The sequence below is a fragment of the Canis aureus genome, chromosome 7, assembly GCF_053574225.1.
Source record: "Canis aureus isolate CA01 chromosome 7, VMU_Caureus_v.1.0, whole genome shotgun sequence".
NCBI classification, from domain to species: Eukaryota; Metazoa; Chordata; class Mammalia; order Carnivora; family Canidae; genus Canis; species Canis aureus.
In genome coordinates this window covers 56,963,083-56,988,580 of record NC_135617.1, presented here as the reverse complement: position 1 = coordinate 56,988,580, position 25,498 = coordinate 56,963,083, and the positions used below count along the sequence as shown (strand labels likewise).

The window sequence follows — 25,498 nt, the reverse complement described above, 5'->3', positions numbered from 1 at the left end:
CTTTAGCACCCAGTATAGCTCACATAAAGATTCTTGGTTTGTTTTTTTTCCCTCAACAATTTTATTTTGGGACTTTTGGTTTTAAGTGATTTTATATAGAGGTATAAGCCATCAAATGGCTTTTGTTAAAGAGATTTAATGAAAAAGGAGAAAGAATTTTAGGCCTAATAGGAAGACTTGCTTTTTATGTTACTTGACCGACAGGGGCATGTAAAAATGTAGATAGAATTTTCCTACAAGCTTAAAAATTCAAGGACAGTCTGACAGATACATTAAAGTATATAGGCATAAAAATGTTAGGAATACCATACAGGTAAGATTTCTGTTTTGTCTGATTACAAAACCTCATTCTTGGCTGCTTCCCCATATACTGCTCTTCCTTTCTCTCCTCCTCCTTCTCCGCCCATTCTTCCTTGTAGTGGTTAAGACATTTTCCTTTTTATATTTCTTCTATGTGATCATGCTCTCTCTCTTACTTGGATGGTGCTCAGCAATACATCTTTAAACTCCTTAAAAATAGTAGATACTGAACCAGACACTGTTAAGTACTTATAGGAGTCAGTTTAGTCCTCACAGCAATCCTATGAAGAATCCTGTTTTATAGGTAAGGAAATTGGGCACATACAGTGAAAGAGGTGATATGAATCAAGAAGGTTTGACTCTAGAGTTCATGTGCTTTATTACTACACTATACTGCCTTCCAACCATTGATTTAATAATCATTATAGTAGTTTTGACAATTTTCAATGAGCTGTAAGTAACCTATCTATTAGTATTTAGATATTTTTAATATCTAGCCATTTATTTTAATGGTATGTTTTAATGACTCCAGTAAAGTTTATAGTCACTAAATCTAAAAGAAAATTTTCGTTTTTTTTTTTCTTGAAAATTTTCGTTTTATGGAATCATACCTTAAAATAATTTGATGAAGTTGCCTTTATTTTTGCGTGGCTTATTAATATATATTGTTTCACTTTAAAAGGCTGCTCTGTGGGCAGCCCGGGTGGCTCAGCGATTTCGTGTCGCCTTCCGCCCGGGGCATGATCTTGGGGATCCAGAATCGAGTCCCGTGTCGGGCTCCCTGTGTGGAGCCTGCTTCTCCCTCTGCCTGTGTCTCTGACTTTCTCTCTCTCTCTCTCTCTCTCTCTCTGTCTCTGAATAAATAAATAAAATCTTAAAAAAAAAAAAAAACTTCTCAGGTTAGGTACCTCATACACTCTTCTACATTTATCTGACAAGCTGGTTGTTGAAGATGTATATTACAATATTTAGGCCGCAGTTCAGCAGTGAGGAAGTAAGACAGTGTAGAATTACCTGCCCACCAAACTGGGAAATTGAATAAATTATAGAAAACAAATGTTTTCAGACAATAGGCAGCACAGGAACGAGTTACTTGAGAAAAGGTGAAACAAGGAAAATCTTTTCCTGGATTTCTACCAGGAGGAAATTTTTAGACTGCAGTGCAGGAAGGGTAAATGTCAGCAGAAGATTGTCAGTTTTGTTGAGGATTTAGAGTTGAGTTCAAAGAAGCCAAAGTAGTCAGAATTGTGAGCTGCTCACCGAGAGAGAGAGAGAGAGAGAGAGAGAGAGAGAGAGAGAGAGAGACGTTTCAGCAATGTGATTAGGGGATTGCCTTGAGTGTTTGGCTGAATATCTGCGAATGCATGGAGTGAAACCGATGAGCTTAGACATGAACAGTTCATGAAGAAAAATAAATCACTGGGATTAAAATGAATAGTTCTTGGTGCTTATGCAGGGTCAAGAATTGTTTGAACTCTGGCTTTGAGAGACTTCATTAAATACATTGGACAATTCAGTGGAAGGGTGAAGTGAGGGTAGATTGGCATTCAAGTGGAAGCTATTCTAGTTTTACCCTGAGAAAGCTTCACACTAATATGCAGGTACTTAACCTGTTTGCTAGAAAAAAATCAGCACTCTTGAATTCGGGGTTTCTCAGCCTTGTCACTAGTCATATTTGGGCAGGATAACTCCTTGCTTTGGGCTCGTCTTAAGTATATTTTCAAATTTCATATTGATAGCATTTAATTATTCTGTAGTTGAGATTGCCAATTTATATGCAAAATTTTAAATGTGAAGTAAAGCAATTGAGGAAAAAAAAAGAAAAACCTTATTACAACTATAGGGTCTCTGCCACCACACAATGCCTTTGTTGTTAGGAAGAGGTAAGAGTGGGGGAGGAAACAAGCTTTTCCAAATGGTTACCATGGAAAACACATGCTATGCAGAGGTTAAACAAATGATTACCAAATCTCCACTTTCTTTGCTCAATTTAGGAAGTTAATATCTATCTCAAAGTTTGGGGCATTATTTTTCCTTGTCTGGTATGGTCAAATTCTTGTGCTTTCACTTTTTCTCATTTTGTGGTCTCTAAGTACAGAGAAGGCACTACCCAATAGGGAAATGGCCACCCAATGAGACTGGCATCTGGGATTATGGGAAGGCTTATTATCAGAATAAAAACTCCTAATTTATTAAAATTCATAATGAGTTTTATAGAATAGTACAGCATTTCCCTCAAGCTACCAAATCTCCATTTATTCCTATTATATTCATTTATTTGTTTTTTGTTTTTTTTTTTTTAATTTTTATTTATTTATGATAGTCACACAGAGAGAGAGAGGCAGAGACATAGGCAGAGGGAGAAGCAGGCTCCATGCACCGGGAGCCCGACGTGGGATTCGATCCCGGGTCTCCAGAATCGTGCCCTGAGCCAAAGGCAGGCGCTAAACCGCTGCGCCACCCAGGGATCCCTATATTCATTTATTTGTACTTAGAGTTGCTAAGTACTAGACCTATATGTATCAATATTGGTGAGCTGGAAAACACATTGAATTAAAACGATAAGTTGTAGAGCCCTGTGCACAGTATGATACCATTTAAGCAAATTTTTAAGAATCAAAATAATATATATTTTTTGATAAATGCCTATATATGCAAAAACCAGAAAAATACATACACAAAGCTCATAATAATGTTTACCTCTAGTGAGAATAAATGAGATCAGAATGGCAACACTGTGGTCAGTGTGAGCTTGACATTATCTGTAATACTCTAATTTTTATGGCAATGAATTCCTATACTCGTCTTGCTTTGGGGTCTGTCCAGTGCATATAGACTGTTTATAAACATCTCTGTTCTAAATCCATTAGATATCAGTTGCACCCTTCAGTTATAATAACTAAAATTGTTTCCAGACGTTCTACATATCCCTTGGGGGATAAGAGTACACCAGGTTGAGAATCACTGTTTTTTAAATTTTTATGTTTAAAATTTTTAAATTTTCTAGTGGGGAGTAGGTGGCAGAGGGAGAGTGAGAGAGAGACTCTTAAGTAGGCTCCATGTCCAGAGCAGAGGTCAATCCCACAGCTCTGAGATCATGACCAAGTTGGATGCTTAACCAACTGAGCCACTGTTTTTTAAAGGATTACAAGATTTAGCACTCAACATTAAATAAAATGAATTACTATCTGTATATCAAGAAGTAGCAAAATGTGACCCACAATTTGGAAGAAAAATTAGTTGATAGAAAGTGGATCAGAAATGAGGAATTGGCAACAAAGATATTAAAATAACTATTAATAAAACTGTTCAGTATGCCCAAGGATGTAAGGGAAAATATGAAGAATGAAATAAACAGAAGATATAAAAAAAAGAATCAAATGAAACTAATTACAAGAAATGAAAAACACAGTATCTGAAAAGAATTCCTTCTCGTGGAATTTTAACAGTAATCTAGAGAATGAAGACAAAATAATTGAACTTGAACACATAGCAATAGACTCCAAAAATGAAACACTAAGAGGAAAAAGACTGCAGAAAATTTGGGATAATTTTAAATAGTCTAACATGTAGCTAGAGTTACAGAAAAAAAGAGTAGAGAAAAGGTGGTCAGGAAAAATAGTTGAAGAAAAAATGTTAAAGTAGGGCATGGCAGCCTGGGTGGCTCAGTGGTTTAGCGCCGCCTTCAGGCCAGGGTGTGATCCTGGAGACCCAGGATTGAGTCCCAAGTCGGGCTCCCTGCATGGAGCCTGCTTCTCCCTCTGCCCTGTGTCTGTGCCCCTCTCTCAGTGTGTCTCTCATGAACGAATAAATAAAATCTTTTTTTGTTTTTAAAGAGTGTTGAAATATGTCCAGATTTGATGTAAACTATAAATCCACAGATTCAAATAAGATAAAGATACACACACACACAGGGCTTGCAATGGTATACCATAATTAAGTGCTGAAAATAAACAGTAAAGTGAAAAGTCTCAGGAGTTAGTGGAAAAAGGACACTTCAAATAGAGAAAAATTGAGATAAAAACCACATACAATCATCAGAAACTAAGTATGGCAGAAGACAATGGAATCTTTGAAGTGCTAAAACAAGAAAAGCGGTCAACTCAGAATTCTGGTTTTGTGAAAATATTCTTCAGAATAAAGGTGAGAAAAAAGTTTTCAGGCAAGCAATAATAGAAAATTCATTGCTAGCAAACCTGCAGCACTCTAAAGAATTAAAGTTCTACAGGAAGAAAGCAAAATGATACTAGGTAGAAACTTGTATTTAAGTGGAATGAAGAGTGATAGAAATATAGGTAAATATGTGGGTAAGTATAAAACACTTTTCCATTTTAAAAATTTTTAAATGATAATGTATTAAAATAATGTATTATGGGAAATATAGCTTATGTAGAAGTAAAATGTATGGTAACAGTAGATATAAACACAGAAGAGATGAAATGGAAATGCATCCATTGCAAGGCTGTTACATGTGAAGTGGTATAATCTTATTTGAATGTAGATTTTGGTGAGTTAATGATGCATATTGTAAGGCTAGAGCAACTCTTAAGAAAATAAAACAATAGGGACCCCTGGGTGGTGCAGCGGTTTGGCGCCTGCCTTTGGCCCAGGGCGCGATCCTGGAGACCCGGGATCGAATCCCACGTCGGGCTCCCGGTGCATGGAGCCTGCTTCTCCCTCTGCCTGTGTCTCTGCCTCTCTCTCTCTCTCTCTCTCTCTCTCTGTGACTATCATAAATAAATAAAAATTAAAAAAAAAAAAAGAAAAGAAAACAATAATAGTTAATAAGTTAATAATAAAAAATGCTAAAAAAAATACTTAGAGACATCAAATACAAAAATCAACTCAAGATGGATTAAAGTCTTGAACAATTGCCTAAAAGCATAAAACTCCTAGAAGCAAACATAGGTGTAAGCTCCTTGACATCAGTTTTGGAGATGATTTTTTGGAACTGACTCCAGAAGCAAATGCAGCAAGAGCAAAAAATAAACAAATAGGACTACGTCAAACTCAAAAGCTTCTCCACAGAAAGGAAACCCATCAACAATGAAAAGGCAGAGTATGGAACAGGAGAAAATATGTGCAAATCACATATTTATATTTGTTCCTTTGTCCCATATATCTTATAAGGGGTTAATATCCATAATATATAAAGAACTTACCCAACTCAAAAACGTGATTAACAAATGAACAGAGGATCCGAATAGGTATTTTTTTCAAAAAGAATGATATGCAGATGGCCAAAAAATACATGAAAAGGTGCTCAACGTCACTAATATTCAGAGAAATGCAAACCAGAACCATAATGAGATAACACCTCACACCTGTAGGAATAGCTATTATCAAGAAAACAAGAAGTGCTTGAGGATATGGAGAAAAGGGAACCCTCCTGTACTGTTGGTAGGAATGTAAATTGGTGCAGCCACTAATGAAGATAGTATGGAGGTTCCTCAGAAAATTAGAACTACCAGGTAATCCAGCAATTCCATTGTCTGGTCATTTACCTAAAGAAAAGGAATACACTGATTTGAAAAGAAATCTACACCCTTGTGTTCATGGCAGCATTGTTTATACAATGGATAAAAAAAAGTTTTATAAATATGCACAATGGGATATTATTCAGCCATAGAATAGAAGGAAATCCTTGCCATTTGCCTCAACATGGAAGGACCGTGAGGACATTATAAGTGAAATAAGTCAGACAGAGAAAGACAAATACTGTATGATCTCATTTAGATGTGGAATTTAAAAACAACTGAACTTAGGGATACAGAGAACACAGTGATGGTTGCCAGAAGCAAATGGTATGGGATGGGTAGAATGAATAAAGGTGGTCAAAAGGCACAAACTTTCAGGTTATAAATAACTTCTGGGGATGTAATGTATGGCATAGTGACTATAGTTAATAAAACTGTATTGTATATTTGAAAAGTCATAGAAAAATAGATCTTAAAAGTTCTCATAAGAAAAATATTTTGTAACTGTATGGTGATGGATATTAACTAATTAGACTGTGGTAATCATTTCATAGTATATATACACATTAGTAATTGTTATTTGTATACCCAAAACTAGTATACTATGTCAATTAAAAAAAAGGGGGGGGGGATATAGCAGAGGCCACTGTCTTTATGTGCACACATGAGGAACGGCCATGTGAGGGTATAGTGAGAGGCAGCCATCTGTAAGCCACAAAGAGAGATTTCACCACAACCCAACATGCTGCCATTCTGATCTTGAGCTTCTGAAAAAATAATGTCTGTTGTTAAAGCCAAAAGATAAAAAAGAAAAAGGAACAAAGATCATCTGTGTAAATAGAAACAAATAGCAAGATCATGGATTTAAACCACATCAGTGATTACATTAAATTTAAATGGTCTGGGGGTGCTTGGGTGTCTCATTCATTGTGTCTGACTCCTGATTTCAGCTCAGGTCTTGATCTAGGATTGTGAGTTGAAGCAATCATATTGAGCCCTACAGTGGATATGGAGCCCACTTAAAAAAAAATTAAATGATCTGAAAACTCTTAATTGAAAGGCCAATTGACTGGATAATGTGTGGCCTACTAGAAACTTGCTTGAAATATTAAGATACAGGTTAAATGAAAGGAAAAGGGTGTTGTGTGCAAAGCATAAGCAATTTAGAATGGTTACATTAATATCAGTGTACTTTAGGAAAAAAATTCCAGGAATAAAAGGAACATTTCATAATGATGGAATCAATTCATAAAAATTATATAATAGTTCTAAATATGTATAACCTAATTTTATTCCTTTTCATGGTATAACTTTGAAGTTCATGAGACAGAAACTGCCAGAATTGAAAGAAACAAGCAAATTCACACATAGATTTGAACATCCTTCTCTCATTTATTGATAGAATTAGTGGACAAAAAAATTAGCAAGGATGTAGAAGACTCAAGTGATCAAATAAGTGGATCTAATTTATATTTATGAAATTGTTAACCCACCAACAGTAGAATATACATTGTTTTGAAGAGTACATAGAATATTTACCAGGTAGACTCTTAATCTTTGGGCATCAAACAAGTCTCAGAAATTTAAAAGGTTTACAGTCCTATACAGGAGGTTTTGTGACTCCAGGGGAAATATTTTAGTAATAAATACTTGGGAAATTCTCAGTTACTTGGAAATTAAGCAATACTTATAAATAATCAGTGGATCAAAGAAGAAATTAGGGGGGAAATTAAACTGATTTTTCAAAGAAAGAAAATGGAAATAACAATCAAAATTTGTGGAATGCAGGTAAAACAGCACCTGTACTTTCAGTGCTAATACTAGAGTAGAAGTCAGTAATCTTAAGTTTTTATATTTGAAATCAGTAAAAAAAGAGCAGACCTAAAATAATTAGAAGGCAGGAAATGAGAGCAAAAAACTATGAAATAAAAAACAGACAACTTTAAAGAAAATCAAGTTCAACAGTTGAGTTTTTTGAAAAGGTATAAAATTGATAAAGCTCTAATGTTGCTCAAGAAAAAAGGAAAAAAATATTACCGATAATCAGACATGAAGTGTCTGAGTAACAACCAGATATGAATAATCACTACAGATCAGACCTCAGAGGGATAATGAAAAAATATACTCATAAATTTGATGATTTAGATGTATACATTCCTTGAACAGTACACCTACCAAAATAGAAATAGAATAGTCTGAATAGCACATGAAAAAATTTGAATTCATTATCAAAAGTCTTCACACAAAATACTGTTGAATTCTATTAAGGATTTAATCTTACACAGTTTTTCAGATTTCTTAGGTTTGTATGACTTTGATATAAAAATCTGATGAAGTCATGAAAAAATGAATTACAAATCATTATCTCATGAGCATAAACAGAAATCAAAACAAAACATTAGCACATCAAGTCCAGCAAAATATGTTAAGGTTATACATTATGATTAATGGGATTTATCCCTTTGGTTCAAAAGCAAAATATGTAAAGGTTATACATTATAGTTAATGAGGTTTATCCCATGGATTTAAAAGTTAACAGTGTAAATAATAGTCATCTCAGTAGGTACAGAAAGAGAACTTTGTGTATTCTTTTTTTTTTTTTTTTTAATTTATTCCTGAGAGACATAGAGGCAGAGACACAGGCAAAGGGAGAAGCAGGCTCCGTGCAGAAAGCCCAATGTGGAACTCGATCCTGGAATTCCGGGATCACGCCCTAGCCAAAGGCATACACTTAACAATTGAGCCACCCAGGCATCCCAGAGAATTTTGTGTATTCAACACTTAATTTCACTAAAAAAGCTCCATAAGAGCAACAGAAGGGAACTTTCTAAATTGGACAAAGCTCATCTGTGAAAACCGGCAGTTAACATTCTTAATGCTAGAGAAATAGTGATAGGTCTGTAAATGGAATACCAATCAGCAATAAAAAGAAGTGGAGTATGAATACATGGAACAGCATGAGTATATTTTACACATTCTGCTTAGCAAAAGAAGCAGACAGGAGACTTACGTGTGTGATTAAGTTTATTTGAAACTCTGAAAGATACTTGTGACAATGAAAATCAAGGTGTGTATGAGTGTCCATTTGGGTTGACAGAAGTATTCTGCATCTTGATTGTTGTGGTTCCATAATGCATACATTTCTCAAAAATTACTGGAATATCCATGTAAAAGTGGTTTATTTTATTGTACATAAACATTCTAATAGACTAAAAATATGTTACAAAAAATGTGGCTTAAGCTAATATTGAAAGTGGTTAGAATAGATTATTTGTTAGCATTACATTTAATAAAAGTTCCTTTTAATTCTCAAATGTTTCAGATGTGTGATTGGAGGCTTTTGATTCAATAATAATTTATTAACAATAATATTTAAACCACAATTATAGTTTATAAAATAGTAATTTAATAATTCATTAATAATCTAATTAATAATTTAAAATATTTGGTTCTGAGATCATCTAGAATTCAGTTCAAATGTTGGCTTTGTTGCTTAGTACCTCTATGGCTTTGGAAAACTTCTTAACATTTCTTTGCGCAGTTATTTTCACAATGAGGAATAGTAGTTCTTAATGTTTGAGTGGTTATGTAAGTTAAATATAATTCATGTACAGTGCTTAGCAAGTGCCTGGTATAGATTAAGCCCTGAATAAATGTAGCTACCATTTTTATTAATTGCCTTGTTATTTTTACTGTTAAACTTCAACAGATTTTGTTAGTTCAGTGAACTCATATCATATGTTTTTCCCTACCCGCCAACCCCATTCTGAAATGTTTCTGGAATTTTCTTGGGTGATATACTTTGGAACTTTTTTTCTTAGATTTAAGGCCCTTTGAGAATCTGATAAGAGCTAATGCTGCTTTTACCCAGAAAAATAAAGTGAAAAAAATACCCATACAGTTTTCCATGGTTTGTTCATAAACTCGTTAAAGCCTAGAAATAAGATCCATTGCTACTAATAAGCAAGATTGTAGAAACAGCTTTCTTACTCATATAATATTAAATTTCTTTTAAAAGTTTTTTATGATTTAAATTTTGATTGCTTCAAATTTAGACATGTTTATTTCATGTATGAGTTAAAATGATCTTAAACTTTTAGAAATAAAATAGACTTTAAAGAAAACATTTGCTGATATTACTAGTTGTTATATTTGGAAACTCCCCTACTTTGATCAGATTGAATCCTATTTTTAGTATATGTGCTGCCAAAGTGAGCACAATCAGACTGAATCCTATAACTTTCAGAAATGGTTAATTTTCTCTCTAATGTTTTGATCTTACATTGTGTCATGTTATCCAAGAGCTGTGAATTTTGACATGCTTTTATCAAATGCATAATATGTTGTATAATATATATGTATAATATGACTATAAAATGACTTCCTGGATTTCTTAATTAACATCTTATTAATTAAATATATCTAAAATTGTTACCATTCTAAACAATATCCAAAAAAATCAGTTTAAGTGAATTTTACTTTTTTGGATATTTTAGTGCTCCCATCATTTAATTTTTTCTTTTTATTTTACCATTTTTAATTAGGAGGTATACATAAATACTCTGGAAGGGAATATCAAGATCTTTGTGATTCTACATTCTTCAAAAACAAATTATTCTTTCAGAAACGGTTTTTACTGGGCCTACCTCACCTTTACCGTCTCCGGGGAATGGGAATGAAACTGCACCTGGATCAGTTACACAGCCAAAGAAAATTCGAGGAATTGGATTTGGAGATATTTTTAAAGAAGGCTCTGTGAAACTTAGAACAAGAACATCTGGTAGTGAAATAGAAGAGAAGAAAACGGAAAAGGTAGTAATAATGAACTTTACTTAGATTAACTGCACTCATTAAGGATTTTTTTTTAAGATTTTATTTATTTATGCATGAGAGACACAGAGAGAGAAGCAGAGACACAGGCAGAGGGAGAAGCAGGCCCCATGCAGGGAGCCTGACGTGGGACTCAGGATCACACCTTGGGCTGAAGGCGGCGCTAAACCGCTGAGCCACCCAGGCTACCCTCATTAAGGATTTTTTTTAACACGTAAAAGTCAGTTTACAACTCTGTTTTATTTCCTTTTTTGAGATTGCTAATAATTGGTTATGAATGAGAAGGCTTAGAAACTGTTTGCAACCATATAGAGATTACTTTAATGTTTTACAAAATGAGAACATTTCCTGGTAAATTTAACGTGAACTCTCGTAATGGAAGCTTTAGAGTTTTTGGTTATCATAGGTAAAAGTAGAAAAGACAATTTTTTTGTTTTGCCTTTTAAAAGCTAAAGTTACTTTTTTTTAAAATTTGAAGTAGGTCTAATGGGTCATTTTAAAATGGATTCATAAATAAATAAATAAATAAATAAATAAATAAATAAATAAATAAAATGGATTCACAATGAAATACTAAGTTAATTCCACTCTACTTAACTTTCCTCCGATTGTCAGCAATGGTGAAATCTGCTAATCTCCCTCTCAAAATGTATGGAAAAAATTATTTTTCATTAGCATTTCACTGGCATTGTGAAATAAATCAAAATGAATGTACCATAAATTAAGACATGTAATAACAGATTTATTTTATTTTTTACCACTTGGTGAGATCCTTATTTATTTATTTTTTCCTTCCAAATTAATAACAGATTTTAAAATAAATGCATTAAGTCTTTGTTTTGGGAGAAAATAGCTGCAGTTTCTACAACATTAATTGCAAAGCTATTGTTTCTGAAGTTCACACCTTAGAGATACAGACGAGTACCTACTTCAGTTAGTAGTTTTTTCCATTGACTTTTGGGTATTGTTTCATTTTAGTTCTCAGTTGTGTCTATATTTAACTCTTAAAAGAGTTTAAAGTATTTGGGTATTTGCTTGCCTAATTCAGCTGTATTTCATTTATAAGATTGTTTTGGTTAGTGAAATACATTCTTAATTTTTCTTCTAAGGTGGTTAGTTTCAACATATTTTTTTCTTTCCCAGCTTGTTACATAGTTTTTCATGTAATAATGTTTTGGATTCAGGAAAGAGAATTTGTACTTTCTACCCTACCCTTTCCTAGATCTGAGACTGTCTGACAATTAGATTATGGGGCTTAATTGATTCTTGGTTTTAAAGGTAAAGATTGGAATTCTTGTGGTTTTTGGAATGGTGCTGTATAGCAATATAACAGCCAGGAATGTTGGAGAACCAGTGTTTGCATTATGATAGACACTAGATAATCTGGGGCTCTTTTCAAACTCTGAAGCTTATGGTTTATATAATAACTTTATTTCATTAATGATTACACTAGTATTCTTTCAAATGTCACTTAAAATGTTCACTACTCAAGAGTTATTAGAGGTGGTCTCAGGGTCACCCTTATATGATGGCCTGGTGAGCCTTGCTTTGATCATTGATCTGGGAATGGACAAAGTAGAGAGCACATTTGCTATATTTGTAGGTAACATCAGGTTGGAAGAAATGATGGTTAGAATTGGGGGAGAAATTAAAGGGAGTATCTTAAAAGATAAGCAGAACACAGAGTGATAGGTAGTTGGTACATTTAGATTTTTAAATAATGACAGCTAAGGTCAAATGTAATGTTATTTCTGGGAAGAGAAGTCCAGGAAAACACTAGTATGACGGACTTAGTCAATTACAATGTAATATTTTCTACTATAGTTATAGGGTTTGTAACATTATCTAGGCTTTTCATTCAGATAGCAACAATGAAGAAATAATAAAGACTTTCTTTTCCTTCCCTAGGTCATCCTAAGGAAGTTTATTAGTACTGTTGTTTAAGAGCCACTTTCTGAAGTCAGACTTTTTAGGTTCCAATCTGGGCTCCACTACTAAATTATTGTTACTGTGGGCAGGTTAACTGCTTATTCATCTATGAAAGAAGCGAGTAATAAAGCTTACTTTATTCAGATTGCTTTGAGGATTAGGTTATAATATATGTAAATGTTTAGCTCAGAGATTGGTATTCAGTGCATTTTCAGATGCTATTATTTTTATTTATTTTAGAGGTTTAAAATTAAATCACATTATTATGGGTAGCAAACAATGTGTATTATCCTTAAGATAGGGAGTTTTTAAAATGTGAAGTTCTGAGCTATCATTTAAGTAGCTTTTGTTATCTTTATCTTTTTCATTACAGAGTTTTCAGTTACATTACTAACCTGGCTACAGGTCATTAGAGAAAGCTGCCTAACTGCAAATGGAAATTTTATTTAACAATATTATCTTAATTCTCACCTAAAATATTTGATACCTTCCTTTTCTATTCCAGCCCTTAATTATACAGTCAGTAGGATCCAAAACACAGAGTCTGGATGCAACAAAAACAGACACGGAAAATAAAAGTAAAGGTAGGTTTTTGGATAAAATTTTCATACTGGGAATGAAGCATGCTCAAATATGTTGGATTTTTTTAAGATGTTTGTTAAAACTACTATTTGATCAGAGTATTAGATCCTAGGATATGTAAGCACTACAGGGTCAAAGACTGTAGAGTGCTTTGTTCACCTGTGTATCCCCCTGCAGTTAGAACTGTGCCTAGAACATAGTAAACACCTGGTAACTATTTGAGTGCACAGATTAATGAAATTGTTACTTAATTCAAAGTTTATAGTGTTGACCGAAATTATTAATTCATCTTTAATACTTCTGTATATTTTTTTACACAAAGTGGATGCTTAATAAGTACTGTTTAAAGAATCAATTTATTTAAACTAAGTTATTTACATTCTTTATTTTAGCAAAGGAATATTGTAGAACATTATTTGCCTATGAAGGTACTAATGAAGACGAGCTTTCTTTTAAAGAGGGAGAGATAATTCACTTAATAAGTAAGGTAAGATATTTCTCAGTTTTTCAGTGCATTGATTTATTTTATTCATTCTTAATACTCTTCCTACAATGTGTAAGCTATAGAGGAGCTGGAACTTTGTCTTGTTTCTGTGTCCTGAGAGCCTGGCACATTGTAAGTGCTCAGAAAGGCTTTTTTGAGCAAATTTTTATTGTCTGTCTTTATAATAATTGATATATAGGGGATTATTTTTAACATAATATGTGTTTTTTCTCTAACTCCTCCAGGTTTCTATTCTCACTTCCTGGTTCACCTCATTAAATTTTTTCCCCCATCTAATGTTTGTTGTTTATAATATAAAAAGAAAAAGAGGGATGCCTGGGTGGCTTAGCGGTTGAGTGTCTGTGTTTGGCTCAGGGCGTGATCCCGTGCTCCTGGGATCGAGTCCAACATCAGGCTCCCTGTATGAAGCCTGCTTCTCTCTCTGCCTCTGTCTCTGCCTGCCTCTCTCTCTGTCTCTCATGAATAAATAAAATCTTTAAAAAAAAAGATATTTAGAAGAAAAATAATGAAACAATTTAAATTCCATCATATATAAATATTTATAAAACCATAACTGTGGAAAGTGATACAGCTTTTCAAAGAATGAAGTAGTTTTATAACTTGGGATGGATTATGGCAAAAGAAAAAACCCAGGAATATTTGGGTCTGGGCAGAATCCTGTAACTATTTGTAATAGGAGAAAACTATAAATATTTTGGTTTTGTTATAACACATATAGAATAATTTCTGAAAATTTTCTCCTTGTTTTAAATTGACTTTGTTATAAGTGGTTTAGTGTATGTAATTTTTAATATCCATACAGTTTTGGACTGATAATATCCAATTTCTCATGGAAGGGGGGATATCTGGAAAGAATTGTAGAATATCTTGTTAAATTTTAAAGCAAATGAATAATGTGATTATTTTTTGGTATATAAAGTGTTAAGAATGTCCAGTAAGATACAGTTTAGAAAGTCATGTTCTCTCTTCATCCTCCTCTCCTACTTTGCTTTTTCCATTCTCTTCTCCTTGTAAACTGAATTTTAAAATTCACTTGACTTATTTTAAAAACGAAACCAATTTTATAAGTACTGCTGGAAGTAATATGTGAGTAATGTTTGCTTTAAGGAGGACTTTATAATCTGTTTAGCCTTTTTTTTCCCCTTGTAAAACCAATGGAATTCAATATTTTCCTATTGTAAACTTTTTTTCTTATTTAAAGATAACCCCTATTATTTTAATCATTCTTCATTTTGCACTATAGGAGACTGGAGAAGCTGGCTGGTGGAAGGGTGAACTTAATGGTAAAGAAGGAGTATTTCCAGATAATTTTGCTATTCAGATACATGAACTGGATAAAGACTTTCCAGTAAGCTTTTACTTTTCAAAAATGGTAATAGTTTAATGAACCTTTTGCTAATATTTCCTTAAAAACAGTTTTTTTTGCATTGTTATTGAATAACTTTATGAGGGGGTTTCCACTTTTTTTTATTGAGGTAAGATTGATTTGAACTGTAGTAAAACAAAATATTTCAGTTCTGTACTTTATTTCTGGTTTTCTTTCCCCACTGACGATTTTGAAAAGTAACCTTAGACTTAATTATTTTATTATAATCAAAAGAAAAAGTCTTCCATACTAGTTAGACAAATTAACATGTGCCTAGAAGAAATTATACTTTCAAAATCTTACTTTAAGCTACTGTTGATTTTACAATATTTCTCTGTCATGAATTTTTGGGAGGGTAAGAAGCAATCTGCCTTCTTACAGGATTTAAGTCCTATATCTCACTTCTGACATAAAGTGAATAAAGTGATGCTGAATCATTCATCAGTGACTTTTTGCTTTTCTGCAACTTGATCCCTTTTTACCCCATCGAAGGATGGACCTCATTGAGGATTGATTGAATGATTGAAGTATAATTGACATACAGTATCCTATTGGTTTTAGGTGCTATAGATCATAGTGATTAGGTATTTTTATACATTACAAATGGTGGGCAGCCCGGGTGGCTCAGCGGTTTAGCGCTGCCTTCAGCCCAGGGCCTGATCCTGGAGACCCGGGATCGAGTCCCACGTCGGGCATCCTGAATGGAGCCTGCTTCTCCCTCTGCCTCTCTCTCTCTCTCTCTCTCTCTCTTTCTTTCTGTGTGTGTGTGTGTCTGTCATGAATAAATAAAATATTAAACAAAATAAAAATAAAAATGGCAATATGGGGAATAAGATGATCTGATGTATGTGGCTAGTTTGGAAACATCTTAGTGATTTCATGTTTTTTAAATATAGTCTTTTTCTAGAAGAATACGGATTTTGTGTGTTTTTTTTTTTTTAAGAGGGAGGGGAGGGAGAGAGAGATAATCTTTTTTTAAGGTTTGTTTATTTATTTATTTATTTCAGAGTTAGAGTAGAGGGGGCAGAGGGATGGGAGAGGTAGAAAGAATCTGAAGCAGACTTCCCTCTGAATACAGAGCCCCACTCGTAGCTAGATCCCAGTTCCATGAGATCAGGACCTGAGTTGAAACCAAGAGTCTGACACTTAACTGACTGAACCACACAGGTTCCTCCAGGAGAGAGAATATTAAGAATTGGATGCTTAACTGGCTGAGCCACCCAGGTGCCCCAAGTGCTGATTTTGTTTTTAAATCTGTTGATATTCCGCTGTTCCTGTAAGAATTGTTTTTTTAATGCTCCTTTATATATCTGTGATGTCATTTGTAACTTCTCCTATTTCATTCCTTGTGTATTTATTTGGGTCCTCTTTTATTTTTGATGATTTTTAACTAGATTTATTGACTTCGCTTACTAGCCTTTCAGTAATCAGTTTTAGTTTCATTGATCTGGTCTGTTGTTTCTTTTTTATCTATTTTGTTTATATCTGTTCTGTTGTTGTTTTTCTACTAACTTTGCATGGTGGTTTTTTTTTTTTTTTTTCCTAGTTCCTTTAGGTGTAAATTTAGGTTGTTTTTTTGGGAATTTTTTTATTTCTTGAGGTGGGCTCTGTATTGCTACAAACTTGCTTGTTAGAATTGCTTTTTCTGTGTTCCTAGATTTGGAAAGTTATGTTTCAATTTTCATTTATCTCAACATTTTTTTTTTGTTTTCTCTTTGATTTCTTTGTTGACCCATGATTGTTTAGTAGCATTGTTTAGTTTCTCCGTGTTTGTGTTTTTTTTTCCAGTTTTCTTGCAATTAATTTCTAATTTTATACTGTTGGGGCTGGAAAAGATACCTTTAATGATTTCAGTATTCTGGAATATTTTGAGATTTATTTCATTGTGGCCTAACATCTGGAGACTGTTCATGTGCACTTGAAAAGAAAGTGTTCTCTGTAGTTTATGAGTTTTATAACCTATTTAGTATGATGAGTATTGCTACATAAGCTTTTTTTTTTGTTTCCATTTGCATGAAATATCTTTTCCATCCCTTTACCTTCAGTCTGTGTGTCTTTAGATCTGAAGTCAGTCTTTGTAGGCAGCGTATAGATGGGTCTTGGTTTTCTTTTTATCCATTCATCCAGTGTCTTTTATTGGAACATTTAATTTACATTTAAAGTAATTGTTTATAGGTATGTACTTCTTGCCATTTTAATTGTTTTCTGTTTGTTTTTGTAGTTTTTCTCTGTTCATTTCTTTTCTTCCCTTCGTTTGTGGTTTGATAGTTTCCTTATATGTTATATTTGGACTTCTTTCTCTTTATTTTTTGTGTTTCTTCTCTAGGCTTTTAGTTTGTAGTTATTTTGAGGTTCCTGTGTATTGACATATATATATATATATTATATATATCAGTCTATTTTAATCCAATATTTGCTTTAGGTTAAATGTATTTATAGAAATAACCTTTTACCCTCCACCTGATCCATGTTTTAACGTTTTGATGTTTCACTTTACATCTTTTTATTTTGTGTGTCCCTTAAGTACTTACTATAGTTATAGTTAATTTTACTGTTTTTGTTTTTTAATTTTTATACTGCTTAAGTGACTGATTTACTGCCTTTACTATATATTTACTTTCATCAGTGAGATTTTTTCTTTCATATATTTGTTTTATTTGTAGTTATGGTCTTTTTTTTTTTCTGCTTAAGGAAGACTCTTTAAGATTTCTTGTAAGATTTTTAGTAGTGATGAACATCTTTAGTTTTTGCTTGTCTGGGAAACTCTCTCTTTTCTTCAGTTGTGAATAATTTTGCCTTGTAAAGTATTCTTGATTGTGGGCTTTGTCTTTCAGGTCTTTAAATATATCCTGTCACTCTCTTCTTGAAACAGAAGTTTCTGCTGAAAAATTAGCTGATATCTTATGGAGTTTCACTTATATGTGACTGTTTCTCTTTTGCTACCTTTAAGATTTTATCTTTAAGTTTTACCATTTTAATTATGATATATATTTGTGTGACTCTCTTTGGTTTCATCTTGTTTGGAATTCTCTTTTCTTCCTGGACATGGATGTCTTTCATTTACTAGATTAAGAACATTTGTAGCCATTATTTCTTCATACAGATTTTGTTTCTTTTTTTCTCCATATGAAATCCCTATAATTTGAATGTTAGTACACTTAATGTTATTTCTGAGGTCTCTTAACCTATGTCATTTTTTAAAATTCTTTATTCTTTTGCTATTCTGATTGGGTGATTTTCAGTATTCTTTCTGCATTGGAGTGATCCATTCTTCTTTATCCTCTAATCTCTTGTTGATGCCCTCTGATACCAGTTATTGAAATTTTCAGCTCTGTGACGGACCTTCCTTCCTTCACATGGAGCAGGGGTGTAGGAGGGACAGAGGGAAAGAATCTAAAGCAGGCTTACTGCCCAATGCAGAGCCTGACAGAAGGCTTGATCTCATGACCCTGAGATCATGCCCTGAGCTTTGCTCAAAACTTGTATGCTTAACTGACTGAGTCATCCAGGCACCCCTTTTTGATACTTTCTTATATATCCTACCTGTATAAGTTTGTTTTTTGTTTTTTTTTGTTTTTGTTTTTGTTTTGTTTTGTTTTCTGTATTCCTTCATTCTCCCTAGTTCGGTGAGCATCTTCATGACCATTACTTTGAACTGTTTATCAAGTAAACTACTTATCTGTCTTAGGTTTTTTTTTCTGAGGTTTTATCTTGTTCTCTTGTTTTGAACATCTGTCTCCTTATATTGTTTGTCTTTGTGTTTGTATTTATATATTTGGTGGAATAGCTACCTCTTGGTCTTGAAAGAATGGCCTTATGTAGGAATGTCCCCTTTGTTGACTGTGTGTATCAGGAGGATTTGGCTGGGCAGCTCGATCTGGAGTAAACATGGGTTGGGGGTGCTTTGGGGCTTGCTATACCAGGGCACTTTGGCAGGATGGCTGGGGCTAGAGTTAGCCTGGGCTCCTTGGTGGATGACTTGAGCAGCTGTAGGCATTAGAGGGATTCCAGTATACTCTGTGCCAGGGCAATGCTGGTGGGAGAACTTGAACTGCTCCCTGCAGGCCTGAGCTAGAGCTTCCAAAGCTACCTTACCGTGATGGCTAGAGCTGGGGGACCACCTTTGTGGGCATCTGAAATTGTTTTGGGCTTAGGGCCCCAGACTTGCTGGGCAGTCTTAGCAAGCCAGCTAAGGGTGCCTAGATTCTTCTCATTAGTACTGTCAAGTGTGGGTATGGGGAACTTGCAGGCATCTTTGACCTTGGTAAGAGTTCGAACAGTTCCTTCATTTGGCAGACTCTCTAGAGTTAGTAAATGGATTTTCTCCACTTATAGTCTAGTAGCCGTTTAAATTACTGTTTTGTTTCTGTGCCCCAGGGCAGGTGAGTCTGCTTCAGACCCTCAGTGATATCCCTCCCTACTGCAGATTCTTGCATTTGGGACGTGGTTTGTGTTGTTACCTTGTCTGCTACTGTTCTCTGTGTGGTCCCTCTGTTGTTTGTTGTCCAGAAGCTATTCAGTCCACCCTCACTTTTTCATGAGGAAAGGCTCTATATGTAGGTGTAGATTTATTGTGTCCATGGGAGGAGTTCAGTTCAGTCTTCCTATGCCTTCATCTTGGACTGCATCCTCTTTGCTACTTTTGTAATTGAATCAGAGAGCAGACACCCAGAGCAAGACAGTCTACCATATTTTGTTTAAGCCAATGTAGAAATTTCTAACCTTTGCGTAAGTAAATTATTAGAGGTTACTCTATGGGTTAATGCTGTCTGAGGCCTTTCTTTAGCTAGATTTCATTTAGTATTTATTCAGCCTTCAGAGTGCTTTATTTTTGTACACAATGAACAAATTATTTGGGGGGATTTTATTCAGTCTTTATAAAGCATTGACTATCAGTTATTTTTAATTTGCACATTCACATGCTTAGAAATGTCTCAAGTTTCTTAAGTCATTAAATTAAGTTTTAAAAATGAATGAATGCTGGGATGCCTGAGTGGTTTAGTCAGTTAAGTGTCTGACTTTTGGTTTCAGCTCAGGTGATGATCTCAGGATTGTAAGATCCAGCCCTGTGTGGGGCTCCATGTTAGCTGTGGAGTCTAAGATTCTCTCTCTCCCTCTACCCTACTTCAACCCTACTCTTTCTTTAAAAAAAAAAAAAAAAAAAAAAAAATGCTTAAAACCCAAGAAATTTGAATGAATTGAGGAAAAACAGACCTTTTCATTTTTTTAAAGGTTTTATTTATTTGTGTGCCCATGCAAATGGGGGAGGGAGAGGGATAAGCAGACTCCACTCTGAGTATGGAGCCCTAGGTGGGGCTCAGTTTCACGACCCTGATATCCTGATGCACGTGTACCGCAGACCTTTTCTTTAAATCTTCTCTTTGAGAGTTCCAAAGAATTGAGTTTATAAGCTGGATATATTTATTAGGTACTCTTTTTTTCTTTAATTCGGTCTTGCTCTCTTCCTTTTCCTGCCACCTCTCCTTGCCTCCAGTACTCAGTTGTTAAAGAGAGGTAAAATTGTGCCTAGGAATCTTAAAGTAAGGGAGGCAGTAGTGAATATTTTTGATCATCATTAAGATATTTTGGGGTTTATCAAACTCACTCGAATGAGCTTTGACATATTTGAATTTTGATCAAGAAGGTATTTGTTCTAATAGAATATTTTTTTGTCAGTGCCTTTTGGTTGTTAAGACTTTACTGTTTTATAATTTTTGGTAGGGATGAGATGAGGACAACTATTCCTACAATTTAGATTGTTAATGATCAGAATTTATGTTAAGTATAAATATGTAACATGTAAGTGTTCAATGTATCTTCACCATTGTTATTTTAATAGAAACCAAAGAAACCACCACCTCCTGCTAAAGGTCCAGGTATGTAAGAAACACATTATTCAGTTTGCTGTTTTTCATATTTTTAAGTTATAAAATGGTGAAATTTGTTTTAAGTATAAACTACTCATTAATATTAGCAAAAATCATATATGGTTAATATGTATCAATTTCAGAAATAAATGGGGCAGCCTGGGTGGCTCAGTGGTTTAGCGCCACCTTGGGCCCAGATTGTGATCCTGGAGACCCAGGATCCAGTCCCACGTCGGGCTCCCTGCAGGGAGCCTGCTTCTTCCTCTGTCTCTCTTGCTGTGTCTCTCATGAATAAATAAATAAAATGTTTTTTAAAAAAAATTTCAGAAATAAATGAAAACGATGTGTTCATATGTATTAATGTTAGTATTTTTAAAGTATAAACTATAAAAGGATCTTAAAAATAATTTGGATGCTTTAGTTAAAACTTGTCATTTCTAATTAAGAAAATCGACAAAGTTTAAATGTATTTAGATAGAATACTTAATATACTCACCTAGCCAATTAATTATTCTGCCTTTTTACATTAAATCCATATATTAGGGACGCCTGGGTGGCTCAGTGGTGAGCACCTCCCTTCGGATCAAGGGCATGATCCTGGAGTCCTGGGATAGAGTCCCACATCGGGCTCCCTGCTTGGAGCCTGCTTCTCTCTCTGCCTATGTCTCTGCCTCTCTTTCTGTGTGTGTCTCTTATGAGTAAATAAATAAAATCTAAAAAAAAAAAAAAAAAGTATATATATATGTGTATATATATATGTGTGTGTGTATATATATATGTGTATATATATATATATAAAGAAACCCATATATTAATGTCTCATTTAAATACTAATTTGTATTTTTCAGAGAGTGTGCTAAGGGTTATAAGCAAACTAGAAGAGTTTTTATTTTTTTTAAGCAGTTGCAAATATTATGGTATTTTTTTTATGGTATTCTTAGAAGAGTTTTCCAGAATTAGTTTTATAATCTGGATCTTTGTCTCTTTCTGTAAATTTTAGCCCCTAATTTCTGATTTTTACAAATGAAATACAATTATTTTTCTTGAAAGATTTGTTTTAAAATAATACAAATCCTTCCCTGCTCCCAGGCTTTCAGCTTTGTATTCGCTGACCTAATCCCAGAACGAATAAAGCATAAGTTAAAAGTCATTTTTATAGAAGTAGGCATTGAAGGCTTTTTAGTAACTAGTCATTTGGGGGCTTTTAAAATTTAACTAAAGTTAAATAAAATAAAAAATTGAATTCCACCATCATAGTAGTAACATTTCAAGTCTTCATACTCAATATTAGCACCAAAATAGAGTATTTCCATCACTGTGGAAAGTTCTACTGGAGAGTGGTGTTGTGGAGCATATGAACACCTTCATTTTACTGAGAAGGAACTGAGACTACAAAGTAATAGCGTGGTAGGTGTAGGATTAGATATTTAGCCTACTGATTTTGGTACATTGTTCCTCTGTTAAGCCATCTTTTCCTCTGATTTTTTTTATTTTTATTTATTTTTATTTTTTAAATATTTTTTTTATTTATTCATGAGAGACACAGAGAGAGAGAGAGAGAGAGAGAGAGAAAGAGAAAGAGGTAGAGACACAGGCAGAGGGAGAAGCAGGTTCCATGCAGGGAGCCTCATGTGGAACTTGATCCCAGGATCAGGCCCTGGACTGAAGGTGGCGCTAAACTGCTGAGCCACCTGGGCTGCCCACTCTGATGTTATCTTTAAACTAACCTTTACTGGGGGCAGCCCAGGTGGCTCAGCGGTTTAGCGCTTGCCTTTGGTCTATGGTGTGATCCTGGAGACCTGGGATCAAATCCCACATCGGGCTCCCTGCATGGAGCCTGCTTCTCCCTCTCTGCCTGTGTCTCTGCCTCTCTCTCTCTGTGTCTCTCGTGAATAAATAAATAAAATCTTTAAAAAAATAAATAAATAAACTAACCTTTACTGTTTTAATAGAATTATCTTTGTGCTTTGAGACTATTATTTTTAAATACTAACTTTGTTTTTTTCCCTAGCTCCAAAACCTGAGCTAATAGCTACAGAGAAGAAGTATTTTCCTATAAAGCCAGAAGAAAAAGGTGAGACTAATTCTTCCACTTTCAGAAAAATAATTCTTTCTTTTGTTGTCATTGTAAACAATGAACTTTCTCCACACTGAATGATTTTTAACAGCCATTTGGTATTAAGCAACATTTGGAGTTTTCTGGGAGGAATTAGTTTGTCAAGATTGATAGGAAATTGAGATTTTTCTCAAACTGTTATTGATTTACATTCATTAAAAAGTTCTGTCATTACTTCAGCAGGAATGTAGTGTTTCATTATAGCTGTTTCAAGTAATGTAGAAGAAAACTAAGTATTAAATACTTATACTTAATTTTTTTGGAGTCCGAATTAAATTAAAATTTTTTGGGGGGTGAGTTCTAACCTCAAAAACATGGACATCATTTGTTAGGTGTTATCTAACTTTCACTGCCTGTATTTGTCATATAAACTTGGAAAGTTATTCCAAGGTACACATGTATTTTGTTAAAAACATCATTTTGTTTTGTTATTAACTTGGAGAAAATAAGTACTTCTCTTCATGCAGAAGGATCTGAAGTGAGTTCTATCTAGTATATTAGGTTATATATAGAGTTGATCCTTGAGCAGCATGGATTTGAACTGCAGAGGTCCACTTGTACATGAATTTTTCCCCCTAAGTATGATACAGCACTGTAAATGTATTTTTCTTATGATTTTATTATTGACCTTTTATTTAAAAAATAACCTTTTCTTTAGCTTACTGTATTAGAGGATATAATACACATAATATACAATACATGTGTTAATTCACTATGTTATTGGTAAGGCCTTCTAGCTAACAGTAGGCTTTCAGTTAAGTTTTTGGGGAGTCAGAAGTTATATTCAAATTTTCAACTGTGTGGGAGATTGGTGCCCCTAACTCCCTGTGTTTTTCAAGGGTCAGCTGTATAAACAATAACTTGAACATGGTCCTAGAGTGCTTCTGTTTCTGCTGCCAGTATTGTTTCTGCCTATCCTTGCGTGTGGTCTACAGTGTTCCCTTATTCTCTTAACTGATTTCTCTCACTTTAGTCCCTTGTCTGCCTTATATTTCATATTGTTGCCAGGTTCATTTTTTTTAATAAACTATTTTTTTAGAACAGTTTTAGATTGACAACAAAATCGAGCAGAAAGTATAGACAGTTGCTGTATATTACTTGCCCCACACATGTACTGTGTCCCCCACTATCAACATCCTGAACCAGAACGGACCTCCACTGACATATCATCACCCGGAGTCCATAGTTTATATTAGGGTTCATTTCTGGTATTGTATATTTTATGAGTTTGGACCAATCAATAATTTGACCAATGTGTAATGTAATATCTTACAAAATATGTCTTACTGCTGTTAAGAATTTTCTTTGCACTGTCATTTCATTCTTCCCTTCCCTCAGCCCCTGGCAACCATTGATCTTTTATTATCTCCCTAGTGTTGCCTTTCTCAGAATGTCGTATGGTTGGAATCATGCAGTATATAGCTTATGCGCTTTGTAGTATGTATTTAAACTTGCTCCATGTCTTCATGACTTAATAGCTGATTTCTCTTTAGTGCTGAGTAATAGTCCATTGACTATAGTGCAGTTTATCCAGATTCACCTTTTGAAGGACATCCTGGTTGTTTCCAAACTTTGTTAGGTACGAATAAAGCTACTTACTAGAAATAAACATCCTTGCCCAGGTATTTGGTGTACATATATATTTAGTTCACCTGGGTAATTAACCAAGGAGTCTGATTGCTGGGATTAAGAGGATATTGTGTAAGAAACTTTCAAATTGTATTCCACATTGTGCCATTTTGCATTCTCATCAACAGTGAATGAGAACTCCTGTGTTCCTTATCCTGACCAGCTTTTGGTGTTTTTGGGAACTGAACCCCAAATTACAACTTTGTATCATCTTTTTCTTCCATTTACTAAATAGAGTAATCATACTCTTTTCCCTATGTCATGTATGTTCATAACTTTCTCTCTCTCTCAATATCTGTGCCCAGCATAGGTTATATTCTTTTTTCTGTACATTTGAGAACTTTTTGTTTTACAAAAACCATTTGTGCTTCAAAATATTTCTTAACCTCAGATGTAATATGGTTATTGTTAGGTCCAAATCTTGGATCAGTTTATTTGTATCTTTTGTACTTGAAAGACATTCTATAAAGATATGTGGAACCAAATGTAGGAACTCTTACAGTGGCTTTAATACGTACATTATGATACTCCTTTATAGTCTCTTCCATCAAGAAGGTAGGAGTTTTGTGAAAATTTAGTAGTAACTTCCCATATTCCCTGAAATCAGTCAGGTGATCTTATAAACAAGATAAAGGGTGATGATGCATTTTTATTTCATTTATCTGCTCAAAATTCTGGCCGAGGTAATAAGGACTGAATTTGCCTTCCTGAGTTAATACAACTAGAAAACTGAACAAAATACATGAAATAGTGGTTTCAGATATTGGATAACAGCATAGGACTGTTCTCATTGAAGGAGCTTCTCACTGAACCAGTAAGGCAAGCCCTAAAATTACCCTAGCTTATTGTCTAGAAGCAGTTTACTGTCAGCAGAAAGGAGGAAGTCCAACAGAGCCC

At 34.1% G+C, this 25,498-nt stretch overlaps 1 protein-coding gene across 3 annotated transcripts in view; it reads left to right on the top strand.

Annotated features, from left to right (window-relative positions):
- CD2AP (CD2 associated protein) overlaps positions 1-25,498 on the top strand; it is a 144,658-nt gene that overhangs the window by 80,842 nt on the left and 38,318 nt on the right. For all 3 annotated transcript variants that reach the window (XM_077903736.1, XM_077903737.1, XM_077903738.1), the window contains 6 exons: positions 10,402-10,589; positions 13,042-13,120; positions 13,511-13,605; positions 14,867-14,971; positions 20,829-20,865; positions 22,868-22,930. In XM_077903736.1, the coding sequence (XP_077759862.1) occupies positions 10,402-10,589; positions 13,042-13,120; positions 13,511-13,605; positions 14,867-14,971; positions 20,829-20,865; positions 22,868-22,930 (567 nt within the window). The remainder of the gene's footprint in view (positions 1-10,401; positions 10,590-13,041; positions 13,121-13,510; positions 13,606-14,866; positions 14,972-20,828; positions 20,866-22,867; positions 22,931-25,498) is intronic.